General features: G+C 39.3%; 1 protein-coding gene across 1 annotated transcript; it reads left to right on the top strand.

Annotated features, from left to right (window-relative positions):
* LOC132281939 (putative Peroxidase 48) lies at positions 1-27,746 on the top strand. The gene is made up of 8 exons (XM_059783586.1): positions 1-285; positions 20,001-20,198; positions 20,520-20,685; positions 20,780-21,252; positions 21,789-21,864; positions 26,820-26,902; positions 27,053-27,110; positions 27,217-27,746. Exons 1-8 carry the CDS (start codon positions 1-3, stop codon positions 27,744-27,746), a joined length of 1,869 nt encoding a protein of 622 aa, XP_059639569.1.

Below are 27,746 nucleotides of genomic sequence, written 5' to 3'. Positions count from 1 at the left end.
ATGGTGACTGCTTTGAGCAAATGGGTCTTTCTGTCACTTATGTTCTCCGTTTTCGTCTCTCTGATAAACCGCAAAGGTGAAGCAGAGGGTTTAAATCTTTCTCCATCTTCTTCACCAACACGTTCTTCAATTGATGAAGGAGGTGCCCTCAGCTACGATTTTTACAGAGAAACGTGCCCTGATGTTGTTGAAATCATCAGGTCGACCATGACTCGGATGGTCTCCAAGCACAGGAAAGCCCCAGCGCAACTACTGCGTCTCTTGTTCCACGATTGCTTCATTGAGGTTTGATGTTAATTTCATGTCTATTTCTTGTTTTTTCTCTTTATTTCAATTGGGTTTTACCATTATTGATCCGGACTTTGAGATGGCTTTTTGCGCTTTTCCAATTGTTCTTTTGTTTTGCATATAATCTTTTTTCTTTTCTTTTTTCTTTTTATTCTTTTGTTTCTTAAATGTGATTCTGTGACATTAATCATCTGGGAATTGAGTTTTTTCAATTGTTCAATGATTGCTTCATTGAAGTTTGATGTTGAAATGTGTTGATGATGGATTCTGCGCAACCTGGATCTGATTTGACTTCCTGAATAAAGAGAAGAAAAAGTGATCCTACGAACACCGGTGTGTTACCGGTGGAGTAGGCTCCGACGAACAAGTTAGTGTGAATGATAATTTCCCTGGAGAAATCGAGAAATTGAGTTAGGGTTTATTGCGTACCTCAAAACGTTGATTCCCTCGCCTTTTTTATAGGGCTTAGGTTAAGATGTCACGTAGAATTACCTTATTGTAATCTGTAGACTTAATCCTCATCGTAATTTTTAATCCTTACCACAATCTTTAATCCTTATCGTAATCTGTAAAGCCTATCTCAATCTGTAATCCTTATCGTAATCTACAGAGCCTATCTTAATAGTGCGTTAATTTAGTAATCTTCCCTTAATTATGGATATTTAAATTATACATCCATCAGTTGCCCCCCGTTTCGGAGGATTGCTTGTCAAACCACTGGAACGTTAATTCCAAAATATCACATAATAATATATAGTTAGAATTGCAGAGCCTTGTCCATTAGCCTGACTTATATTGTCATTTCGCGAATACAATCGGGGGTTATAGTATCACATTGGCAGCTCGTATATGTGGCAAGCTCGTATATTTGTCGTATATTGGCAAGCTTGTATATTTGTCGTAGTGCCACATTGGTAGCTCGTATATGTAACAAGCTGCCATGCTGGTAGTCTACCGTTATGTGGCAAGCTGCCATGCCATGCTGGTAGTCTACCGTTATGTGGCAAGCTGTCCTGCTGGAATGCTGCCGTTATTTGTCAAGTTGCCCTGGCAGGCATGCTGCTTTTATTTGGCAAGCTGCCCTGCTGGCATGTTGCCTTTATTTGGCAAGCTGTTATGCTAGCATGCTGCCGTTATTTGGCAAGCTGCCCTGCTGGCATGCTGCCTTTATTTAGTAAGTTGTCCTACTGGCATGCTGCCGTTATTTGGCAAGTTCCTCTGCTGGCATGCTGCCTTTATTTGGCAAGCTGCCCTGCTGGCATACTGCCTTTATTTGGTAAGCTGTCCTACTGGCATGCTGCCGTTATTTGGCAAGCTGCTCTACTGGCATGCTGCCTTTATTTGGCAAGCTGCCCTGCTGGCATGCTACCGTTATTTTATACTTGATTTTATTGACATCTTTAGTCGGCTCGTCCCTTTAATAAGGAAAGTAGATTAAGACGAGTTTCACGTAACTCGTAATATGGTAAGTAGATGAATACGAGCTTCACTCAGCTCACCCTTTAACAGGGAAAGTAAATTACTATGAGCTTCCCCCAGCTCACCTTTTAACGAGGGAAGTAGATTACTATGAGCTTCACTTATCTCACCCTTTAACAAGGGAAGTAGATTAATACGAGTTTCACCCAGGTCACCCTTTAGCAGGGGAAGTAGATTAATACGAGTTTCACCCAGGTCACCCTTTAACAGGGGAAGTAGATTACTATGAGCTTCACTCAGCTCACCCTTTAACAAGGAAAGTAGTTAACCCCTCATCTTTTTACGAGGGAAGTAGATTACTATGAGCTTCACTCAGCTCACCCTTTAACAAGGGAAGTAGTTAACCCCTCATCTTTTTAAAAGGGAAGTAGATTACTATGAGCTTCACTCAGCTCACCCTTTAACAAGGGAAATAGTTAACCCCTCATCTTTTTACGAGGGAAGTAGATTACTATGAGCTTCACTTATTTCACCTTTTAACAAAGGAAGTAGATTAATACGAGCTTCACCCAGGTCACCCTTTAACAGGGGAAGTAGATTAATATGCGCTTCACTCAGCTCACCCTTTAACAAGGGAAGTAGTTAACCCCTCATCTTTTTATCGAGGGAAGAAGATGAAGCTGACCCTTCATTCTTTTAAGGGGGAAAGAGGTATGGTCTTGACATGGGAGTCATCTCCTCTAACGGTTGTCTCGGAATGTTGGCAAATCGTTGACACTTGTCGCACTTTTGAACGAAGTCAAGTGCATCTTTCTGTATGGTGGGCCAATAGTATCCTAGTCGGATGGCCTTGTTAGCAAGTGACCTACCCCCAGCATGGTTTCCACAAACTCCTAGGTAGATCTCCCTTAAAATGTAGTCAGCTTCCTCGCTAGAAACGCATCGTAAATACGGTATGGAGAAGCTTCTCTTGTTGAGCACCCCTTTGATAAGCGTATACCTAGCTGCCCGCATCTTGACCTTTCGAGCTTCTGCTCGGTCTGTTGGTAGCACCCCATCCTTGATATATCTGATGATAGGATCTGCCCATTCCACACTCAATATCGCTTGTTGCACTTCAATTTGTCTCTCCTGAGATATAGATGGTTCGTCCAAATATTCCAGTGGTATATTCTTATTGATCTCAGGTTCAATGCAGTAGCTAGCCGGGCTAAAGCGTTTGCTTTCCCATTCTCTTCTCGTGGTATTTGATGAATTGAGAATCTTTGGAAGTGATTCTTTAATTCCTTCACCTTTTGTAGGTAACTCTTCATCTTCTCGTCTCGTGCCTCATATTCCGCTTGAACTTGTCCAGCGACCAGCTCGGAGTCGGTGTAATTGCTCAACCCCTAGGGCATTTGCCACTTTTAATCCTGCTGTCAAGGCTTCGTACTCTGCTTTGTTGTTGGTTGCGTTGAAACCAAACCGAAGTGCGTACTGTATATTTTCTCCCTCTGGGGAGACAAGAACAAGCCCGGCTCCGCTAGCCTGAGCAGTAGATGACCCATCCACGAACAAGTCCCAGACTACTTCTGGGCCCATCTGCTCACTTAAACTTGGTTCTGTCAAAAATTGGGGTTGTTTCTCCTCTTCTGGAAGGGTAAACTCAACTAAGAAATCAGCCAACACCTGAGCCTTTACTGCTGTTCTTGGCTTATACTGAATGTCGAACTCCCCTAACTCTACTGACCACTTCATCAATCGACCAGAGCTTTCTGGCTTATGTAGGACCTGTCGAAGGGGTTGATCTGTTAGGACCACTATCGTATGCGCTTGAAAGTATGGTCTCAGTTTCCTGGCGGACACAATTAAAGCAAAGGCCAACTGTTCCATCCTTGGATATCTTTCCTCCGCACCCCTAAGTGCTTTGCTCACGAAGTATACTGGCCTTTGGACCCCTTCTTCTTCTCGTATCAGAGCTGAACTGACAGCTGTCGTGGAGACTGCAAGGTATATGTATAGTTCCTCTCCCGGTATGGTTCGAGACAGTAGTGGGGGAGAACTAAGGTATTACTTTAGTTCTTTGAATGCCTGCTCACATTCTAGGGTCTATTCAAAAGCCTTCCTTAGCACACGAAAGAAAGGTAGACACCTGTCAGTTGACCGAGAGATTAGCCTACTCAAGGCAGCAATCTTCCCTGTTAGTCGTTGTAGATCCTTGGTTGATCTTGGCGATCTCATGTCAATGACTGCTCGGATCTTCTCTGGATTGGCCTCAATTCCTCTTCTACTTACCATATATCCCAAGAACTTTCCTGAGGAAACCCCAAAGGCACACTTGCTGGGGTTGAGTTTCATCTTATGCCTCCTAAGTACCTCGAAGGTCTCCTGCAGGTCAGTCAAATGGTCTTCAGCTTTTAAGCTTTTCACCAACATGTCATCAACATATACCTCCATGTTTCTACTAATTTGATGCTTAAACATTGCATTCACTAGCCTTTGGTATGTTGCACCAGCGTTCTTGAGCCCAAACGGCATTACTTTGTAATAGTACAAACCTCTATCAGTGATGAAAGCCGTTTTTTCTCTATCTGAGGTGTATATAGATATCTGGTTGTATCCAGAATATGCATCCATGAAACTTAATAGTTCGTGTCCAGCCGTTCCCTCAATGAGCATATCGATTCTTAGGAGAGGAAAGCTGTCCTTCGAGCAAGCTTTGTTAAGGTCGGTGAAATCCACACATAGCCTCCACTTTCCATTTGCCTTCTTCACTAGGACCACATTTGCCAGCCAGTCGGGGTAGTACACCTCTTGAATAAAGTCGACTTTTAAGAGCTTTTCCACCTCTTCTGATATAGCCTGATTCCTTTCTAGAGCAAAAGTCCTCCTCTTTTGTCTGACAGGTTTGAAGTTAGGATTTACATTTAGGCGGTGCTCCATGATAGTGGGGTCTATACCCGGCATGTCTTCATGTACCCATGCAAATACGTTTTGATTCTTCCTGAGGAATTGAGTAAGTTCATCTTTGATACCTGGGGGGAGTAAAGACCCTATACTCACTTTTTTCTTAGGCTCACCAAGGATGACCTCTTCTAGCTCCTCTGTAGGTTCCGCTCTATGAAAGTCTGGTCTATCTTTCCCTTCCAGCCCTTCAATCGTAAATGCCTCTTGCGATTTTATTTTTCTGAGAGAGGCGACATAACATTCGCGAGCCATTGTTTGGTCCCCTCTTATCTCTCCCATACCATATTCAGTTGGGAAACGCATCAGGAAATGGTAAGTGGACATGATTGCTTTCATAGCATTCAATGTCGTTCTCCCCAGGATAATATTATATGATGATGGGCAGTCCACCACTACAAAGTCCACCATTACAGTGACCTGCTTTGGATTGGCTCCTGCAGTAACTGGAAGGGTAACTGCCCCTAATGGATATACTTTGTCGCCTGAAAATCCCACCAGTGGTGACTTCATGGGTCGGAGCTTCTCTCGGCCAATTTTCAATTTCTCGTACACCCTAAGAAATAGTATGTCAGCCGAGCTACCATTGCCTATTAGTATTCGTCGAACAGTGAAATTAGCAACGGCCATGGAAACTACCAGAGGGTCATCATGGGGCTGGTGAATTCCCTTGTCATCTTCTTCAGAAAAGGTTATGACCGGCTCCTCAACTCGAGGTAATTTGGTTGGAGGACTTGTCATTCCAACTTCATTCACCTCTGAAAAACTCCAAATTTTCCTAGCATGAGCCTTCCGAGCTGAACTCGTCTCACCACCACCAACCAAGCCACCCGATATAACTTTGATCTCACCCATTGGTTGGTGTTGAGGAGGGCGATCATCTCGGCCCTCCGGGGCTGGGTTGGAGCCTCCTTTTCCATTTCTAGTTGTGAATTTGCGTAAATGACCTTTACGAACAAGGTTCTCAATCTGGTTTTTGAGGTCGAAACAATCCTCTGTGTTATGTCCATGGTCCCGGTGAAACCTACAGTATTTATCTCGAGACCTCTTTGTTGGATCAGCTTTTAGCTTTGGTGGCCATTTCAATGATGCGTCATCTTGAATCTGCAGAAAGACTTGCTCTATAGATGTATTTAGGGGGGTATAGTTATTATACCTGCCTGGGCTCGCTGGGCGGCGAAACGATCTGTCAACCTGGTTGTTTGAGAATTTCTTGTACTTCAATTCCCTTTCCTCCCTAGTGCTAGGTGATAAGCGCCGAATATTATATATTCAAGCGCCCTAAATTGCATTAGTAAAGTCCGTTGTATGTTAATTTATGTAGATTATCTTCATTCCTATGTTTTTATGCATTTTCAGGTCCATTTGCCAAAAAAAGGAGCAAAATCAAGGCTTTGTGGGGTTTTGGCCATCAAAAGGCACAATTCTGAATTTCTGGCAGCAGTGGAGTCAGGACTTTGCTCACCATTTTGACCTTGTAAACTCGAGAACTGGACTTCCATTATAAAATGGCATATTTAGAGCTCTAAATCAGCTTTCCAAATCTTCAAGAAGTTCGTCATTCGGAGCTCGGACCAGAGAGTTATGGCCTTGTTACCAGAGGTGCGCAGAACTGCCTGGCAGCAATGAAATTCTGCCTTGATCTTCATTTTCGACCAATCATCCTTGAGAATTGGATCTCCACCAAAACATGAAGTTTTTAGAGGTCTGAATTAGCTTTCCAAATCTTCAAACGGTTCATCATTTGGAGTTTAGAGCACAAAGTTATGGCCGTTTTACCAAAGTAGGTCCGGGATGAGCAAACCAAGCATAGGGCATTCTGGCCAATTTTCGAGTGCTCGAGGCCTAATTTCGAGTGCTCGAAATTAGGGCAGATTGCTTCACGAGATCAGCAGTGGAGTTAGGACTTTGCTCGCCATTTTGACCCAGAAAGCTCGAGAACTGGACTTCCATCATAACATGAAAGATTTAGAGCTCTGAATTAGCTTTCTAAATCTTCAAACGGTTCATCATTCGGAGCTCGGAGCAGAGAGTTATGGCCTTGTTACCAGAGGTGCGCAGAACTGCCTGGCAGCACTGAAGTACTGCCTTTCTCCCCATTTTTGACCAACCAGACTTGAGAGTTGGGTCTTCATCAAAACATGAAGTTTTTAAAGCTCTGAATCAGCTCTCCAAATCTTTAAACGGTTCGTCATTCGGAGTTCGGAGCACAAAGTTATGGCTGTTTAACCAAAGTAGGTCTGGGCGGAGCAAGTGAAGCATGGGCATTTTTACACTAAATTCGAGCGCTCGAGGCCTTGCTTAGAGTGCTCGAATTTGGGGCAGAATTGCCTTCGGGAATTCTCATTTTGGCAGCCACTTGTGCATTGGTTTCCTCATTTTCTACTTACTTCTTTATGAGGTGGTTGGGGATGTTTTTTGGAGGAGAGAGAGAGCTTTGTTGAAGGAGATAAGGCAAGGAAGGCCACACATATCATTATCCTATATTCTACAAGATAGAGGAGAGAGAAGAGAGCAAGAAGAAGAGGGTTCTTGGAGCAAAAGGAAGGGAGCTCGAAAATGGAGGAAAAGGGCAAGCTTCTTCCTTCTTCTAGCTCACTCATGGGTAACTAAACCTCATCTAGGGAGGTGATGAAGCCTCCCCTTTTGTTCATGTTCTAGATTAGGTTCTATTTTGGGGATTATAATGTATAAACTTTGGTCTTTTCATAGTTTAAGAGCTTATTACTTCTTGTAATGAATATTCATGTTTAAATGATTGATGTGAGTTATTTAGCTTGTCTTGATGATTCTTACATTAGTCTTATTGCTTTTATTTTCATAGTGACAATGAAGATATTAACTATGAATGGTTTTCAAGGCATGTTGATTTTGAAACTTGATATTCCATTGCTTAGGTACCTCCTTTGATGGATTATGCTTGATTCTTACCTTCATGTGCTTCATCATTTGATTGAATGCTTGATGGTCTTTTGCTTAAGTTAATGTATTTGATACTACACCCTAGTCTAGGTAGTCCAAATGTGTTGTCTTTTGATAGACCATTCTTGTTTTAATCTCACGAACTTCTTATTGGTTATGAAGCAACTATGTGTTGCTACATAATTCTTGATCATTGCTTATATAGTGTTTATCCCCAATTTAGTCTTGATTTAGCATGTATTTAGGGCGTAGGTGGATTCACTTCTCTAGTTTCCCCTTTTATTATCTCTAACTCTCATTTACTAACACTATTATTTTATGCACTTTGAATTCCTAGTTTAGTGACCATAAAACAAACCCTCTATGAACACCCCTTATCACTCTAAAATGACTTTAGACACTTAGGTTGCCTTAAGACTAGCGCAGTCCCAGTGGTTCGACTTACCCGACCAATAGCCCTATTTTACAATGATTCGTGCTATTGCGAAGGTTGATGTATAGTTGATCAACCGATCAATTTTTGGCGCCGTTGCCGGGGACTGCAAACGGTTTAGCGACCAAAGTTCTAGGGTTAATTTTAGTTTGAGTGTGAATATTGTGTCTTGTGAATACTCCTTGTGTATTTTTGATCATCTTCGTGTTTGTGAGATTCTAGGGACTCAAAACTCGCCGTGGGAACGCTAGCAAATTGTAAGTCTAGAGGCCCCCAGGTAAGTCTCGTGACTTCTAGTTTCGAATTGTGGATATTGTGCATGTGTTAAGCTTAGAAGTAGTTAAATTGCAAGCCCTTGTCGAGGCTATTTCAATTATTTTATATTTTGTGTTCAAGCATCGGTCCTTGTCGTGGCCATTTACATTTTCTGTCTTGATAATTGAGGAGAAAGGGAACATCGTATGTGGAGTTGTGGTTGATGAATTGCTTTGTTGAGTATATGCTTTGTTGTTGATGTTCGGTCGTAGGTCACTTTCCTTACCCACAATCGATTCTCCCATTGATATTAACTCTCTTGAAAGAACTCTTAGACAGAACCTTAGGGAACCCACTCTTATAAGGGACCTTGGAACTGAATTCAATATAATGGGGGATAACGTAGGAAATCCGGGGAATGAAAGGGCTGAAATTCCTAATATCGAGCCAATGACTCTTAGAGATCATTTCATCCCTACCACCTATGCTTCTCCATCTTGCATAGTGATGCCAAACATCGATGCAGCTCAATATGAGATCAAGTCTAGTACCATTCAAATGCTTCCATCATTTCATGGCTTTGATAATGAAGATCCATATAAGCATCTTGATGAGTTCCTTGAAATCTGTTCGACCATCCGGTTGAGAGGTTTTCCGGACAATGCACTTCATCTCCATCTTTTCCCATTCTCCTTAAAGGATAGGGCAAAATATTGGTTGAACTCCCTCGCTCCCAACTCTATTACTTCTTGGGCTCAATTGCAACAAGAATTTCTTAAGAAGTATTATCCGGTGAGTAAAACCAACCAAATGAGGCATTCCATTCTAAGCTTTTCTCAAGTTGATGGAGAACAACTCCACGAGACTTGGGAAAGGTTACAAGATCTTCTTCGGAAGTGTCCTCATCATTTGATCCCAAAATGGCAATTAGTACAAGCTTTCTATGCTGGCTTGACCGAAACCCATAGATTCATGGTTGATTCTTCTTGTGGTGGGATGTTCATGTCCAAGAATGCGGATGAGGCTTGGACCTTACTTGAGAATTTGAGTGAAAATTCACTTCAACACAATTCTCGTAGGGCTCCGACCGCAACCACTCCAAACAACACCAACCCTTGTCAACCAAAGTCAATAAGGGAGGAATCATCTCAAGTGGATGCCATCGCTCATAAATTCTACCAATTGATGGCACCACATCTTCCTCCTTCATTGTCTCAAAATTCGGCAAGTTCGGTTTGTGCCTCATGTAATAGTCCATTTCATCTCTCGGAAGATTGCCCCACACCGGAGCAATTTCCCAATCCCAACCAAGAGCAAGCTAATGCCATGTTCTCACGGCCCGGGAACAATCCATATTCCAACACCTACAATCCGGGTTGGCGAGACCATCCGAATTTTTCGTGGAGGCAACAAGCCCCACAAAATTCCCAACTTCAAAATCAAGGGCCTCAAAATCAGCCCTCTTCTCAATATCAAGGTAGGCCTTTCCAAGCCTCTTCAAGCTACCAACCTCCATACAATCCAAATGTCTCCACTCAACCTCCTGTGAATCCAATTGATGAGATAGTGGCTGCAAACAAGCAAATGATGGAATCATTAAATGTGCAAATGATGGAATCATTAAACAAGCAAATCATAGATTCCAACAAGCATCTCTTGACATCCTTGCAACCTACTCTCCAAATGGTTAACTCCCATACTCAATCCATAGCTAGGCTCGAAAATCAAATGGGACAAATAGCTAACCAAGTGAACCAACTTCTTCAAAAAGACAAGGGTAAGCTTCCCGCTCAACCATTTGAAAATCCTAGAGGAATGCATGTGATTGATGAAACCCCTCCTCCGAGTGGGCCGACTCATGAACAAGTTCAAGCTATCACCACCCTTCGGAGTGGTAGAGTGGTTGACAACAAGGTTGATGGAGACACAAGTGAGAAAAACCCTCCATTGAAAAATCCAAATTCAAGCTCTTCAAGTCCAAATCCAAGTTCTTCTTGTCCAAATACCATTCACGGAAGTCCCACGCATGTCACCCCAAATGTGGAAACTACTTATAAGCCAAAAGCTCCGTTCCCTCAACGTCTTCAAGAGTCGACCCATTTTGGGAATAAGAATTGCAAAATTCAAGACATGTGGGAGGTCTTTAGGCAAGTAAAGATCAATCTTCCTCTCTTGGATGCTATCAAGCAAATTCCTCCCTATGCAAAATTCCTTAAGGATTTGTGCACTCAAAAGCGCACTTCCAGAAGTCATTTACCAAAGAAAGTGAGGTTAACCGAAAATGTTAGTGCGATCATTCAGCACAGCACTCCTCCGAAGTATAAGGATCCGGGTGCCCCCACAATCTCTTGTGTCATTGGTGACAACAAAATCGAGAGGGCCCTCCTTGACTTAGGAGCTAGTGTGAATTTGATTCCATATTCGGTTTACCTACAACTTGGTTTGGGAGATCTAAAGCCAACTCCGATAGTGTTGCAATTTGCTGATCGATCTATTAAGCAACCACGGGGAATTATTGAAGATGTGATCATAAAAGTGGACAAATTCTACTTCCCGGTAGACTTCGTGGTTCTTGATACGGAACCAGTCCATGATCCAAGAAAACACATTCCCATAATTCTCGGACGTCCTTTTCTAGCTACAGCTAATGCTTCCATTAACTGTAGATCCGGATTGATGGATATCTCTTTTGGGAATATGAATGTTAAGCTCAATATCTTCAATGCTGTGCAACTTCCTTCAGATGACAATGAGTGTTTTGAAATCACTATTGCTGATGAACACATTCAAAATCCAATCCCACCTCCTTCAACGGAGGATCCCCTACATGCTTGCTTGGTCCCTTTTGATTTTGAGGATTTTGGTGTGGACAAATCCATTCGGGAAGTCAACTCCTTGCTTGATATTCCATCACCATTTTCCTCTCCTTTATGGGAAGCACCAAATCCATCTCTATCGTGGGATTGTCCATCTCCTTCCATTTCTTCACCGGAGTTACCTCAACATTTTGAGGGTGAACCACCGGACAAAGGTAAGGAAAATGTTGACAAGTTGCTGAAAATTCTTCCAATGAGGTATATGACTTGGAGATTGCAAATATGGAAGGTCATGATCCTACCATTGTTAGTCAAAACAATGACATTCAACGAGCCTCCATAATCTCGAACAAGCAACACCTTTGCTTAAATCTGAAAATAAAAGAAGTGAGATTAAAAGCGATGCTCAAATCCTCTAAGGCCAACCTTGTTTCTCTTCGGAAGGATCAATATCCCTCACCATTCATTGATCCAAGTCTGAGACCATATGAAGGAGGCAAGTTGCATACGGAGCGTTAAGGATCCATCTCTCCAATGGATCCTGATCCTGGTTCGTCTAGCTATCGACATTAAATTTAGCAAAGCAAGGGAAGAAATTCTTTCGATGTTCCAAGCTTCCCTCATTTCAATTGCCTGAGCCTTGAAATTTTCCGGGAAATGGTTTCGAAAAGCCAAAAATTTGATTTTTCTGGAATGCTCTTCAATTGTGTTTCACAATTTTAGACCGGCTTATTAGACCTTCTCAACTCCTGTTTTCATTCCCGCAAGTTTCCGGCTCTATCAGACAATTTTCTCGGACTTTCGACATGGCACTCACATGCATAGCCTCTCATCTTCAATGCATTGTTGGATCATGGTTCCTCAAAATCATCCATGCATTTGTGTGATGTTGCGAAAGTTTGAAAAGTTTCTTAATTTCATTTATGCAGTAGAGAGTAGTTGCAAGGTCTCAAAATTTTCCCAAATTTCATCCATGCATTTGAGATGAAGTGCAAAGTTTAAATTTTTCCATGCATTGAATTAAAATGGAGTTGCTAAGTTTTAAAAAAAAAATTCCATGCATCAGAGAAAAGTTGCCAAGTTTAAAAATTTTCTACATTCATCCAAGCATTGGTGCACAATTGCAAAGTTTGAAGAATTTTCAAAAAATTAATCCATGCATTGGATTGACATTGCAAGTTTTAAAAATTTTCCATGAATTGTGTGATGTTGCATTGAAGAGATATTCAAAAATTCCAAAATTTTCAAATTCATTCAAAGTCTGGAAATTTTTCAAAGATGATGCAATTTGAAAATTTTCTTCAGTACATTCAAGCATTATGAGACAATTTGAAAATTTTCAGACATTCTTCCATTCTATGGGAATGACATGCAAAATTTTTTTTGTTTCCAAGTCGCCAACTTGCAAAATTCCTGGAATGATGTTGCAAATGCATCAAAATGCATGAAAATGCATGCAATAGTGCTCACTGTCTCCCATGGAATGAGATTGCAAATGCAAATGCATGGAATTTCCATGCATGGACTCCATTTTGAACAACTTCCATTTCCATGTTGCTCACATTCCATATTCCATTGCAACAAATTCAACTTCTATGGTGCTCACTGTCTTGCATGTTTTCCCTTTCACTCATTGCTTCAGTCCTCACAGCCGAGCTCACCCCCTAGCCTACTGAGCCAATTTCGTGCCCTCCAAATCCCATTCAGATTGCTCCAAATTACCACACCAATTTTGCATGCTCACTGCCTAAGTTTGGAGTGCTCTAGCTTCCATTTGGATTGCTCCAAACTTCTCCACCATCATTCCGAGGCTGCTGCTTGTCTTTAGAGCACTCTAATTCCATTTTAGAGTGCTCTAAATGTGAACCAATCTCATCCCAAGCTACTGCCTTCATTTAGAGCACTCTAGCTCCCATTTGGAGTGCTCTAAATGTGAGCTACCATCCCTCTCGGCTTCACAACCCAACCACCCTCAACCTCACCACCCCATGCAAACCCACCTTCACCTCCTCCACCTTTTTCCCCACTCTCCTCTAACCCAAGCACCCTCATCAACCTCTCATCCACATCTTCCATTAACCACAAATAATGGGCCTTGTGTTCTCCATTGTTGGGTAAGTGTCTACCCTCTTTTTCTTTCAATTTTTGATCAATGGAGGATGGGATTGCTTGTGTGAAGGATTTGTGATTGTTTGGGAGTTGTGTATTGCATTTGCAGGGCCAAATTTTTGGATTTTCTCATCTCTAATCAACCTTTGGCCCTCTTCCTTTTTGTCTTGCACACCACGTGTTTGACGAATTGCCTAAGCCAACTTTATCTCTCTAAATGCACGGCTTTTGGCATTGTTTTGTTTTCCATTTTACACTTATGACTCATGTGTGCCAATTTGTATTTTGTATGGATTTTTACCTTGCAATCACATTCGTCTTAGTGTTTTCATTTCTGTTTTGATTTTTTTTCTTAAGAGACCTATGCTTTCACCTGTGTACATTAGTTCTGTCTTGATAGGTCTTCATGTCCAAGTTTGGGGGACGCCGTTGCGCACTCACATGGCTGAACATCTACGTCGTCGTCACTCCACTTGGTATTATTGTTCTTTTACCCTCTTTGCACTTATTTTGATTTACTTGTCTTCTCACATTGAGGACAATGTGACATTCAAGTTTGGGGGTGCATTTATGTATTTTTGGTTTTACATTTTTGCTAAGCAATGATAATGGAATTTGAAACCTGTTGGAGATGAAAGCATATGTTTAAAACTTTGTGTATAGAAGCAGCTGATATTTTTGAAAATAAAGAAAATTTGAGTTGAAATGATCATGTAGATTCAAATTAGTCTGTATAAATGTCTCAATTAAATTCTCGCTGGATTTGACACTCTTTTAAGCTTCACAATGCACAGATGCACATTGGAAACTTAACTGTGAGGCATGCAACTTGATTGACCTTGACCTTGCCCTAGTTAATCTGATTTGATGAACCTAATGGATGAATACTTTTGGCATGAATCTAAAAAAAAAAAAAAAAACTGAAAAGGAAAGAAAATAATGACCAGTTGACGTTCGTAGCCTTTCCAACTCGAGCTATTAAGCCCTAGGAGTGTCTCTACACTTAACACCCTAAAGCCATCTGGTTTGGGAGTTGTTGGCCTAACGCTTGCTACAAGGGTTGGTTAGAAAGCTTAAAGGACTTAAACATTGCACGGTCATTCAAAAAAAATAAACTGGTAATAAACATGGTTCGTTGGAGTTCGTAGCCTTTCCAACTTGAGCTATTAAGCCCTATGGAGTGTCTCTACACTTAACACCCTAAAGCCATCTGGTTTGGGAGTTGTTGGCCTAACGCTTGCTACAAGGGTTGGTTAGAAAGCTTAAGGGACTTCAGCATTGCACAACCATTCTATGTTTCGCTTGAGTTACAATAAATTGTCAACAAGCAACAAAAGTTGTCTTGTAAATAAAATCATGCCTTAGGGACCTCATTTAAAGGGGAATTCAATGATTTGAAAACTTGTGCTTTGGAATTGGAAAAGAAAGTAAAAGCCGCATGTTGAGAATCTAATTCACTTTCACTGAAGCTAGAGTTGATTTCCATTCAAGAGATGATAATTGAGTTATTTATATAGACTTTGATGTTGATGCATGTATGTGGAAATGTATTTAGCCAATTTTTGTATCAACGCTTCATATATGCAAGGTAGTCTTCCCAATGACCCCATCTCCAGCTCTTTTCCTATTTCAAGTTATTTTTTGAGCAATGTATATATCTTATTTTACCATGGATGATATTTTTGCAGTAGCAAGCCCATGGTTGTCTTTTCATTAAATTTTTCATTGTAGTTTTGCTAAGGGACTAGCAAAATGTAAGTTTGGGGGTGTGATAAGCGCCGAATATTATATATTCAAGCGCCCTAAATTGCATTAGTAAAGTCCGTTGTATGTTAATTTATGTAGATTATCTTCATTCCTATGTTTTTATGCATTTTCAGGTCCATTTGCCAAAAAAAGGAGCAAAATCAAGGCTTTGTGGAGTTTTGGCCATCAAAAGGCACAATTCTGAATTTCTGGCAGCAGTGGAGTCAGGACTTTGCTCACCATTTTGACCTTGCAAACTCAAGAACTGGACTTCCATTATAAAATGGCATATTTAGAGCTCTGAATCAGCTTTCCAAATCTTCAAGAAGTTCGTCATTCGGAGCTCGGACCAGAGAGTTATGGCCTTGTTACCAGAGGTGCGCAGAACTGCCTGGCAGCAATGAAATTCTGCCTTGATCTTCATTTTCGACCAATCATCCTTGAGAATTGGATCTCCACCAAAACATGAAGTTTTTAGAGCTCTGAATTAGCTTTCCAAATCTTCAAACGGTTCATCATTTGGAGTTTAGAGCACAAAGTTATGGCCGTTTTACCAAAGTAGGTCCGGGATGAGCAAACCAAGCATAGGGCATTCTGGCCAATTTTCGAGTGCTCGAGGCCTAATTTCGAGTGCTCGAAATTAGGGCAGATTGCTTCACGAGATCAGCAGTGGAGTTAGGACTTTGCTCGCCATTTTGACCCAGAAAGCTCGAGAACTGGACTTCCATCATAACATGAAAGATTTAGAACTCTGAATTAGCTTTCTAAATCTTCAAACGGTTCATCATTCGGAGCTCGGAACAGAGAGTTATGGCCTTGTTACCAGAGGTGCGCAGAACTGCCTGGCAGCACTAAAGTACTGCCTTTCTCCCCATTTTCGACCAACCAGACTTGAGATTTGGGTCTTCATCAAAACATGAAGTTTTTAAAGCTCTGAATCAGCTCTCCAAATCTTTAAACGGTTCGTCATTCGGAGTTTGGAGCGCAAAGTTATGGCTGTTTAACCAAAGTAGGTCTGGGCGGAGCAAGTGAAGCATGGGCATTTTTACACTAAATTCGAGCGCTCGAGGCCTTGCTTAGAGTGCTCGAATTTGGGGCAGAATTGCCTTCGGGAATTCTCATTTTGGCAGCCACTTGTGCATTGGTTTCCTCATTTTCTACTTACTTCTTTATGAGGTGGTTGGGGATGTTTTTTGGAGGAGAGAGAGAGCTTTGTTGAAGGAGATAAGGCAAGGAAGGCCACACATATCATTATCCTATATTCTACAAGATAGAGGAGAGAGAAGAGAGCAAGAAGAAGATGGTTCTTGGAGCAAAAGGAAGGGAGCTCGAAAATGGAGGAAAAGGGCAAGCTTCTTCCTTCTTCTAGCTCACTCATGGGTAACTAAACCTCATCTAGGGAGGTGATGAAGCCTCCCCTTTTGTTCATGTTCTAGATTAGGTTCTATTTTGGGGATTATAATGTATAAACTTTGGTCTTTTCATAGTTTAAGAGCTTATTACTTCTTGTAATGAATATTCATGTTTAAATGATTGATGTGAGTTATTTAGCTTGTCTTGATGATTCTTACATTAGTCTTATTGCTTTTATTTTCATAGTGACAATGAAGATATTAACTATGAATGGTTTTCAAGGCATGTTGATTTTGAAACTTGATATTCCATTGCTTAGGTACCTCCTTTGATGGATTATGCTTGATTCTTACCTTCATGTGCTTCATCATTTGATTGAATGCTTGATGGTCTTTTGCTTAAGTTAATGTATTTGATACTACACCCTAGTCTAGGTAGTCCAAATGTGTTGTCTTTTGATAGACCATTCTTGTTTTAATCTCATGAACTTCTTATTGGTTATGAAGCAACTATGTGTTGCTACATAATTCTTGATCATTGCTTATATAGTGTTTATCCCCAATTTAGTCTTGATTTAGCATGTATTTAGGGCGTAGGTGGATTCACTTCTCTAGTTTCCCCTTTTATTATCTCTAACTCTCATTTACTAACACTATTATTTTATGCACTTTGAATTCCTAGTTTAGTGACCATAAAACAAACCCTCTATGAACACCCCTTATCACTCTAAAATGACTTTAGACACTTAGGTTGCCTTAAGACTAGCGCAGTCCCAGTGGTTCGACTTACCCGACCAATAACCCTATTTTACAATGATTCGTGCTATTGCGAAGGTTGATGTATAGTTGATCAACCGATCACTAGGCGCTGGCCTCTTCTTATCTGACCTTTTATCTTCACCATTTTTGTTTTTTCGTGCATTCAAAGCATCGTCAGCGTTCATGTGCTTCCGCGCTCTAACCATCAACTCTGTCATGCTTGTAGGGGCTTCCTTTGATAAGGAAAATAGGAACTTAGAAGTCTGTAGTCCTCCCATAAAGGCTGTGAGGGCAACCTTGTCGTCCACCTCTTCAACTTGCAGCATTTCAGTGTTAAAACGACTTATGTAATCACGAAGGGACTCTCCCTTTTGCTGCTTCACATTAAGTAAATGTGTTGCTGGTCTCCTATGCTTCTGCCCAGCGATGAAGTGTCCTATGAATTGTTTGCTCAACTCTTCAAAGTTTTCAATGGAGCCTGGCTTTAATTTATTGAACCAGAGACGAGCCCAACCCTTGAGTGTGGTAGGGAAAGCCCTGCACATAATCTCGTCTGGTACGGCTTGCAAATACATAAGAGCTTTGTAGGTCTCCAAATGGTCGAGAGGGTCCCACGTCCCATCGAAGTTCGAAGAGTTGGCATCTTGAATTTGCTAGGTAGAGGACAACTCATAACAGCTGGGCTAAAAGCTAGGTTAGTCTTTTGTACCATATCGTTCACTGCAGCCTGGCCCTTCCCTTTTATCGCTTGCATGACATCGTCAACCTTGGCTTTCAGATCCTGTAACTCTAGATCGAACTGAGTGGCGTCCTCAGTCTTGTCTCCAACATAACTAGAAGTATCTCCACGGAGCCTGGTGGTATTCCGTTCAGGGGACCGATGGTGATGGCTCCTCTGTTGACCCCCTATTTGACTAAGCTCAACATCGTTAACGACAGAAAAAAGGATTGATCAAATTCTATTGAGTCTGACTCATAGTGATCATTTATCAATATCAAAGAATGACTCTGGTTATCAAATGATTGAACAACCGGGAGCAATTTACTTACGATACTTCCGCAAACATCCTGATAATCTACATTTGGTTTAGTTAAGTAGCTTTGAAGTGCCAAAGAATTCGAAATTTATGTTCGATCAAACAACTAACCTTCGGCTTAGGCAGGGGTCTAACCAAAGAGAATGCATGGGATGGAAGGTGTACTGAACTTGGTAAATAAGTGAAGACTGGATGCCCCTAAGAAAGAGGATCAATTAACTGACTCTTAGCTTGACTTTACTGTTGGCCTAAAAGGAATAATAATTGATGAACAGAGGATTTAGAATAGAACCTCACAATGGGGGAGCTCTCTTTCTAGATGATAATATGAGAATAGGATTTTAGAGAAAAAGTAGAGGATGCTGAACAAGAACAAGTTTTGTTAAAACTTCTTGGTTGACCTCTCATCAAAAAGTATTCAGCCTGGGGAGATTGCCGAACTGCAACGAGGCGGCCTTAGGTAGTTAGAAAGATTTTCGGTTCGGCTTCTTATTAGGGCAGATCGGGAGAGTCTGCCAAGCTATTTTAGATTCTCGGAACATGGCATGGTTGAAGGCAATCTCCCTAAAGTGCTTGATCAGGTCAATGGCACTTCTCGGAATACATAACATAGAAATCACACTTGGAAAGGGTGGACAATTAGCTAGAGCAGCGGGTGCTGTAGCGAAACTGATTGCAAAAGAAGGGAAATCGGCCACATTAAAATTACCTTCTGGGGAGGTCCGTTTGATATCCAAAAACTGATCGTTGGGTACTTCACTGTTTCTCTCCTCGTTGGGGGCGGCTAAGCGTTGCAGAATCATCGCATTTTGCTGGACTAACTGGTTCACCAGTTGTTCCAATGCTGCGACGCGTTCCTGATCATTTGGGACGACAGGGGGTTGCCCCGTTGAAGTCCCTGCATCAGAAGCCTGCAACCCTTCGCCCTCGCCAGCAGCCAGACCAGATCGCAATAGAACCATGCTTTGTTTAGAGAACAAAAATAAGTTCCCACAGACGGTGCCAGCTGTTGATGATGGATTTTGCGCAACTTGGATCTGATCTGACTTCCTGAATAAAGAGAAGAAAAAGTGATCCTACGAACACCGGTGTGTTACCGGTGGAGTAGGCTCCGACGAACAAGTCAGTGTGAATGATAATTCCCCTGGAGAAATCGAGAAATTGAGTTAGGGTTTATTGAGTACCTCAAAACGTTGATTCCCCCGCCTTTTTTGTAGGGCTTAGGTTAAGATGTCACGTAGAATTACTTTATTGTAATCTGTAGACTTAATCCTCATCGTAATCTTTAATCCTTACCACAATCTTTAATCCTTATCGTAATCTGTAAAGCCTATCTCAATCTGTAATCCTTATCGTAATCTGTAGAGCCTATCTCAATAGTGCGTTAATTTAGTAATCTTCCCTTAATTATGGATATTTAAATTATACATCCATCAAAATGAATTTGTTTTATTGATTTCATGTTAATTTCAGTTGGGTTTTACCTTTCTTCAACTTTTCTTTTTCTTTGCACATAATCTTGATTTTTTGCACCGATAATCATTGAGGTTTGATGTTTAAATATGTCTATCTTCTTATTTTTTTAGCTTTATTTCGGTTGTTTTACCATTTTTGGTCTGGGGTTTGAGATAGCCTTTTGCCCTTCAATTGTTCTTTTTCTTTATGTATGCTTCTGTTTTTTATAGTATCTGTATTCAAGAAGGATTTTTGCCTTTATTCTGTTTGTTTCTGTATATAATTCTTTATTTGAAATGCGTTCCTGTAACAATAGATTGTTTGGGCATTAAATTGCTATTGTTCTTAGGTTTTGAATTCAGATATGGGTATTGAGTTGTTCTTGATTATTTGGGCTGCGTTCTTTATTTGCCTCTGGTATTGATTGAACTGTTGTTTAAGTTTGTGGTTTTTATTTACGTTTCAGGGTTGTGATGCTTCAGTTCTATTAGATGATAGCAATGGGAATAAGAATCATTCGATAGAAAAGAAAGCAATTCCAAACATGACACTTAAAGGCTTTAATTATGTAAATACCATCAAAAACGACTTGGAAAAAGTTTGTCCAGGCATCGTTTCTTGTGCTGACACTCTAGTTCTGGCTACTAGAGATGGTGTTGTTATGGTACTATCCTTAATCTTTTATTTTTTCTTTATTTCTTTATTCCCTTTGTATGATAATTATGGGATTTTATAAAGTATATAACCACTTCTGAAATGAATCACACTGTTTTTGTTTCAGCTTTATTTGTTCTTTAATGAAGTTTTTTGTTTCCTTTACATACATTTGCTGTTTTGTAATGTCTATTATTACTCTAAATATTATTTCTAATGTCCAGCTATTTTGCTTGTTTAGTTCTCTGATTTCGACCTTTTGATTTTCTACTTAATTATATTCTCTGTTATTAAGTTCTGATTCCTGCCAACTTTTTCTTGGAAATTATAGGCAGGGGGTCTATACTATCCGGTGTTGATGGGTAGGAGAGACAGTGAGCGGTCCTACTTTGCAACGGCCATGGCCGAAATTCCAAGGCCTGATGGGAATATCGCAGAAACGCTTCGGTTGTTTGCCCTGAGAGGATTTAGTGAAAGGGAAACTGTTGCACTTCTAGGTATTTACTAGGACTTTATGGTTTTCAAATTCTTTAAGTGTATTCTCTTAAGCAAAATGATTCATAGTTGAATTGGTTCTTTTGTTTGTTAAAGGTTCCCACAACATCGGCAAAATTGGCTGTCAATTCATTCAACCTAGATTGAATGACTTCTTGGGGACTGGACAAGCAGATCCTTCCATTGCCTCTGATTACATTAGTGTTAGGAGATCTAAATGTGAACACAGTAACAGCAGTGCCAGGAATGGTGCTCCTTCGCCCAATAAATCAAGGGCTATGAGTGAGTTGACCGGGGGAGCTTTGAGTTTCTATCAAGAGCTGTTATCTTCTATCCGTTCTGTATCAGGGTTCGGTTCTCATTATTACCAGAGTTTGCTTAGAGGGAGAGGACTCCTCTTTGCAGACCAGCAACTTATGGCAAACGAGAAGACAGCTGAAGTTGTTAGAGACTATGCTTCTGATGCAACCATATTTAGGATGGATTTTGCCAGGGCCATGGTGAAGTTGTCGAACCTCGGATTGCTTACTGAATCCCAAGGACAGGTCCGACTCCACTGCTCTTTGCCTGTACTTTCTAAGAAGCAGAAGCTACCAATATAAACACTATATATTGGTGGCTATTTAGTATGCTGCAGATATACTCCTCTCTCTCTCTCTCGATGTCATATAACCTGTAAATGCTATTTTCATGCCTATCCTCCTCTATACTCATGTAGGTTGCCATTTAGCACTGTACTTGTCGATTATTGATGGATGTTTGGTCAAAGAATATGAGTGGCTAATCAAGAGAAGTAGAGAATTACTGGTTTCTTTCTGTGTCTTTCTTACGCACACAATCACATCTTTTTCTTCACATGTTGGTTGCCATTTAGTACTGTACTTGTGGATTATTAATGGATGTTTTGCCATTTAGTAATTGTGGATTATTGATGGATGTTTGGTCAAAGAATATGAGTGGCTAATCAAGATTAGTAGAGAATTACTGGTTTCTTTCTGTATCTTTCTTACACACACAATCACATCTTTTTCTTCACATGTGTGTGTTTTGGTCTGTTTGTATGATGTTGTAATGTGTTTCCTATTTGTTTTATGTTTGCATGTAGATGATATATAATGTCTACATTATATTGAATACACTGATGGAATCTGTAGACTATAGCTATGAATTATCCCTTACTGGTCAGCGTATAATATTAATTGGTCATGAATACATGCCCTTTGTTTAGGCTGAGAATTTGGAATTTGGGGGTTTTATAGTTTTTACCCAAGACTAAGAAGGTTTTCATGATAAAAATTCTGTATATGAATTGATTACACTGATGTTTGGTGGAGTACCTTTTGCTAGAACATTAGTACATAACTTAGTGTTCCATACAATATATGCGTAGAGCTTCTCTGTGGCCTCACACACATCTATCTATCTGTACTCCTACTTCCTCCTTTCTTCTCTGTGGCCTCACACACAACATGCAATTAGCTTAATACCTCATCTAGGCACATATGAAACAAGTACAGTCTCATATGTTTGTTGTGTAATGCAATGTTACAATAGACCAAGTAGTTCTTGTTTCTAAATATAACTCAATAGATCATGTTTTTTCAGTGCTGTTTAGTCCATAGTTCTATTTAAGCCATGTTCTTAACCATCTTAAACCATGTTAATTTTGATCTTCCCCTTCTCATTATTATCCATTTTTGATTTTTTCACTTCAGTACTTGTTGATTCGTAGTGTACATTGCAAAACCAACTAGTTGGTTTTTGTCTCGTTTTGTGCTAATTTTACTGTTCCATGAATGTTTTCATACATAATGCCGTCTTTATTTATTTAGTTAAAACTCCCCTTTTTGAAATTATATATGTTCATAAAATGTGGAAGAAATGCTGGTTTTTTTTTTTTTTTTTAACATCCAAGAACCTTTGATAACCCCTCTTCTTTGCCCCTTCCATTTTTTTATTTTTTATTTTCCTTTTTGGCCCTTGGCAAGTAACACAATTGCACACACTTTTTGGTCACACTTTAGCTCGAAACCCTTTTCATCTTCGAAGTTATATCACTACTTGTTTTACTTCATTTTTCTTTCATTTTTCTATTCTCCTTCTTAGAAGTAAATCTCTGTCCTTAATATGAAGTTCCCTGTTTGACAGATGAAACCTAATGGTCATGCATCTAATGATAAAAATTTGTGAGTCCGATTGAATCACTCAATATACATAGACCCCGACCAAAAATTGCCAATAAGCAATTAATTATCATCTAATGACAATAGTATATATACATCATCATACGAAATATTCAATTGTTACATAACAAAACATCAATTATCACAAAACAAAACAACCTAAGATTTGCACTATACATGACACGTAACACCAAGTGAACCTCAAAACACAATCTTAAATAGTCAATCAGAAGAAAGACATGCATATGTTATGTTCGGAAGTAACAAATCAAAAGTGTATGAAAATGAAACGTTCATTTAATAATTCATTATAATTTGACCATATAATGAATTAACCAATAAATTAAATCCCTTGAGAGAAGAAGCAAGCAAGCATATATAGTTTTATATATATAATAACCCAAATATGCAGAAAAAAATATATATATCATACCAAAGAATATGAGAGGAAGCACTCTTAATTTGATGATGGTGATGGAATAGCCACAATTAAAAAGTGAGAAAGTGAATACCCTCAAGAGATTTAATTTAATTGATATGATTAAGGAAATCCATGAGATCAACCAATAAATTAAATCCTTTGAGAGTCTTTAGTGTCACACTTTTCTTCAATCTTCAATGGTTTCTTCTCTCTCTTGCACGGTTCTACCATATGGATTGGAATCCATTATTTCAAAACAGACGAGGACATATACAACAGCACATGCAATAGCGTAAAACATCATGCCGATTGCTGGTAATGATAAAATCAAAACGAAGAGAGCCATCCATAAGATAAAGATTTAAGTGCAATATATATATATATAGAGAGTAATGATCTCTTGCTCCTTATGGAGTAAGAAAATTTATCTGCACTTTCTATTGAGACCATTAGATCTAATCTAACATTCACTATAAAAACTCACCTATATTCTTTCCTTTTAATACAAAACCAGTATCACTATTTCTAGTTTCCAAATTTAACATTTATCAAACCACTAATTACAACAATAAAAGGTAATTATTCAAAAATATATATATAGAAAACTCTTCACCTCTGAAAATAACGTCTCTTTCAAACAAAGACCTACAAGAGTACTTTCTCTTTCTCCATACAAATTGAATTTGCAAGTTCTCTACCGCCTTTGTCTCCTTGTAATCATAAGTAAATAAAAATGAATCATAATTAAAATTTAATGGATTAAAATATCTTTTTTTATTAATTTTTTTTCTTGTCTCTTGTAATTTTTTGTTTGAGAGAGACGTGATTTCCATAAAAGAAGAGGTTTCAATTTTTTTTGGGAGTAATTACCTTTTATTATTGTAATTAGTGGTATGTAAATATTAAATTTAGAAATTATAAATAGTAACAATGGTTTTATATTAAAAGGAAATGATATAAGTAGGTTTCTATAATAATCGTTAGATTAGATCAAATGATCACTATAGAAAGTGCGGATGAATTTTCTTGCTCCATAGGGAGCAAGAGATCATTACTCTCTATATATATATATATGTGTGTGTGTGTGTGTATTAAATCAAGAGAACGTACAGGGAAATCTCGATGTGCTAGATCATTTGTACATCTTGTTGAATCTTCTGCGGTGGAAATTGGACTACTGGAACTTGTTCAGGACTCGATCTGTGGAACATCAGTTCTAGATTTTTTTTTCATAATTCCCATATATTACTTTCAACATAATTACAAAATAAAAAAATGACAAATCATCATCAAAACCATGGTTGTCAAAATCGCGATTCTAAGTTGTAGAATCGCGCGATTCTACGACTCAGAATTCAAAATCGAGTCAAATCGTAGCAGAATCGTTCAATTAGTAGAATCGGAGGTAGAATTGGTAGAATCGGAGGTAGAATCGTAGAATCGGAGGTAGAATCGTACGATTCTACACGATTCTACCGATTCTACGAAATTGGTTGTTTGGGCCTTTATTTTTGGGCTTTCTTTTATTTTTTGGTTGGTTTCTTCTAGGCTACAAAATAAAAGAGGCCTAGCCCAAGTGTAGTATACAAAGTTAAATATTTATTCTATAAAATATAAATTATTTTTCATTAGTGGCAGAAAAAGAAATATATTTATGTATATATATTAATTATTTTTACCATGCATGTTGATGTTCCATAATATATTTTTGTGTATAATTATAAAAAATTAAAATGATCAATTATATCTCAAGGATGCATACTCGTGACTAACAGGTTTTGGTAAATTTTGGTTTCATTTGACTAATTTTTTTTTGAAGGCTTACCATATATATTAAAAATTAAAAATAATTTAAAAGCTTAAAAAACTTGCCAAATATGCCAACCAATATATAATCTTGTAGTCTAAACTGATAGTATAATGAGATCAAGTTAACGCATGGTTCATATTTTGTTGTGCTAACTTTTGATTAATTTCATACTTGTGACTAATAAGGTCACAAACATCGTAACACTTGGATTGGTGGACAAAAAGATCTTTTTATTTCTTCAGTTTTCAGGAAAAAAAAAAATTTGCATAGAGTTAAAAAAAAAATAGTTTACTTTTGATATGTAATTTTATTTTATAACTTTGGAGATGGATGGGTTAAGATTTGAGATTTGTAAACTTATGTTATTTTGAGCTAAATTCTCTTTTATTTATATTCGGACTTTGAAATATTGTTAGGATTTGAGATTTGTGAATTCATGGATATGTAATATTGTGTGTTTTGGCCTCATTTTTGTTATATTTTACAGATCTTATTGTTTAAGAAGTTAGTTTCAATTATTTTTTCACAATTTGATAGAATCTTACAATTCACGATCTGATTTTACGATTCCGATTCTACGGAGCCCAAAATGATTCTGCGTAGAATCCCAATTTTAACAACCTTGATCAAAACTTGTCAGTCGCTAAATTAATCAAATAAAAAAACAATGAAACAAGAAAAATTAAACAAAACCCATTATAATTAGATTTTAATATGAATACACACTATTAAAACAATCAATCATCAAAATAAACAAATAAATAAATGATGAACGTACGGACGCACCCATCTTCCATACGAGACGATCGAAAAGTTAATAAATAATAATAAAGAAAAGTCTGAATCAATTAATTAAGAGGTTAATTATTTGGTGAGATGAACTGATTAGAAAAAAAAGTGTGAGGTAATACCTTGACATATATGCACGCAAATATAGGAGTATAGTAATTCTTGGAGGGATATATATATATATATATATATATATATATATATATATATATATATATATATAATCTGAACAAACTTAGTGATGGGAAGAAGCAATTACTGTAAATGCCAGAAAAATATCTCTCGATCTCTCTAACATTTTATTACACATTTTTTCTCTCCCCTTTTCCTCTCTCTTCTATGCCTATTTATAGGCAATTACAATTACTTTCAGTTTTTGAGCCTACTTCTTTTTGGGCTTGACTCGATCCGGTGGATTTTCAGTGTTGGGCCTGTGGTATTAGTCTCCAAGCTTGGGCTGGAACTTGCTACCCAACCCGATGCTCTCCTCTTGGGTTAGACCCAGCCCATTCTACCTTCGGTATCCTCAACTGCCCTCATAATTACTCCCTAATAAATTAGGAAGTAATTATTAATGGCTGCGAATCATGACTTTGACGGCTCAAGAAGATCTCTTGGGAAAAAGGCGGTTGGACTTAGAAATGATGCTTTGAGATTCAAAAAACCTATCGCTTTCCTGACGCTTCGGCCTTCGGGCCCACTTTGTCTTTATAAGTCTCAAAGATGCCCCCACATTCTTCTTTACCGTCTCTATCCTACCTTGCTGTTAGTCAAATCTTTGCTTGTCCCTTTTGAATCAAATCAAATCTCTTTCGGTGAACTCTTGCGAAAGCTTTTTTCCCAGCGATCTCGCAGTGCTCCTTGCAGTCTCCAATCTCTGAGGTTAGTTTTGCTTCTATTTCTTCTTTTTGGGGATTTGCTTTACTTTCCCAGTGTTCTTGCTCACTTTCATCATGATAATCGACCTGGATATCCTTCGCATGAAACTTAACCTCCCCAGTGGCGTTCAAATTAGGGTATGTCCCAGAGATGTAGATGTTAGAACCAGTACGGGTCTTCTTCCCGGCGAAGTTCTATTTTCCCATCTTCACCTTAACGCCATTAGGTTCCCTCTGCACCCCTTCTTTAACTATGTTTTTAATAGACTAGGGATTTCCCCTTTGCAGGTAAATCCAAACTTCTTTAGAATCATATCTGTTCTGCTGTTGCTGACCCATGACAGAGGTCTGGATCTTGATCTTATAGATCTTCTCCTCTGAAGAAATATTTTCTGAACAACATTCCTTCCTGTTCAGATTTCCTTACTTTAGATAACTTTCTGCCCTTTCAGTCCTCGGCAATACAATGAGTCAGCTCAAGATCCCATCCTTTGGTAGGAAGAAGGACCCTCCAAGGACCACTGACGCTTCTACTGCAACCTCTTCTCCTGCCTCGGCATTTTCTTCTGCCACTATCTCTGGCACTTCCCCTCCTATCAATCCGACTGTGTTAACTGCCAGCCCGGTCATCAACGTTCTGCCTACCAATCCGAGCACAACTTCTTTAGTCAGCAACCCTCAGAATGCTACCACTGTTGCTGCTCGTGAAAAGGAGAAAAGGAAGAGGCCTCTGCCTGAGGGTACATCTGGTCTAGATGGTATCCCTCCAAGCAGAAGGGTTCGCACCTCTGGGCCTAATGCGCCCGTGTCTCCACCAATCAGGCCCCCTCCACCTTCTGGGTCTGTCATAGCCAATGTTTCTGCCTCTATAATGGCGCCATGGAGTCCTCGGTTCGTCCGAGCGGATAGGACAAGCGTGAAGCGGAGCGAGACAATGTTCAAGGATGGTCCTACCGCCATGGCATATTACAGGAATATGTGA

Source organism: Cornus florida, unplaced genomic scaffold (genome assembly GCF_030987335.1).
Source record: "Cornus florida cultivar Cherokee Brave unplaced genomic scaffold, ASM3098733v1 CherokeeBrave_3.0.0_Hap2_Chr11, whole genome shotgun sequence".
NCBI classification, from domain to species: domain Eukaryota; kingdom Viridiplantae; phylum Streptophyta; class Magnoliopsida; order Cornales; family Cornaceae; genus Cornus; species Cornus florida.
The sequence above is the reverse complement of the archived record's forward strand: the minus strand, read 5'-3'. Positions and strand labels throughout refer to the sequence as shown.

Bases quoted from the DNA above. Each gene is read 5' to 3' on its own strand.
- LOC132281939 (XM_059783586.1), top strand. From the start codon at position 1: ATGGTGACTGCTTTGAGCAAATGGGTCTTTCTGTCACTTATGTTCTCC. The intron at 286-20,000 runs GTTTGATGTTAA...TTTACGTTTCAG, and splicing joins TCCACGATTGCTTCATTGAG to GGTTGTGATGCTTCAGTTCT. The intron at 20,686-20,779 runs GTATTTACTAGG...TGTTTGTTAAAG, and splicing joins GGAAACTGTTGCACTTCTAG to GTTCCCACAACATCGGCAAA.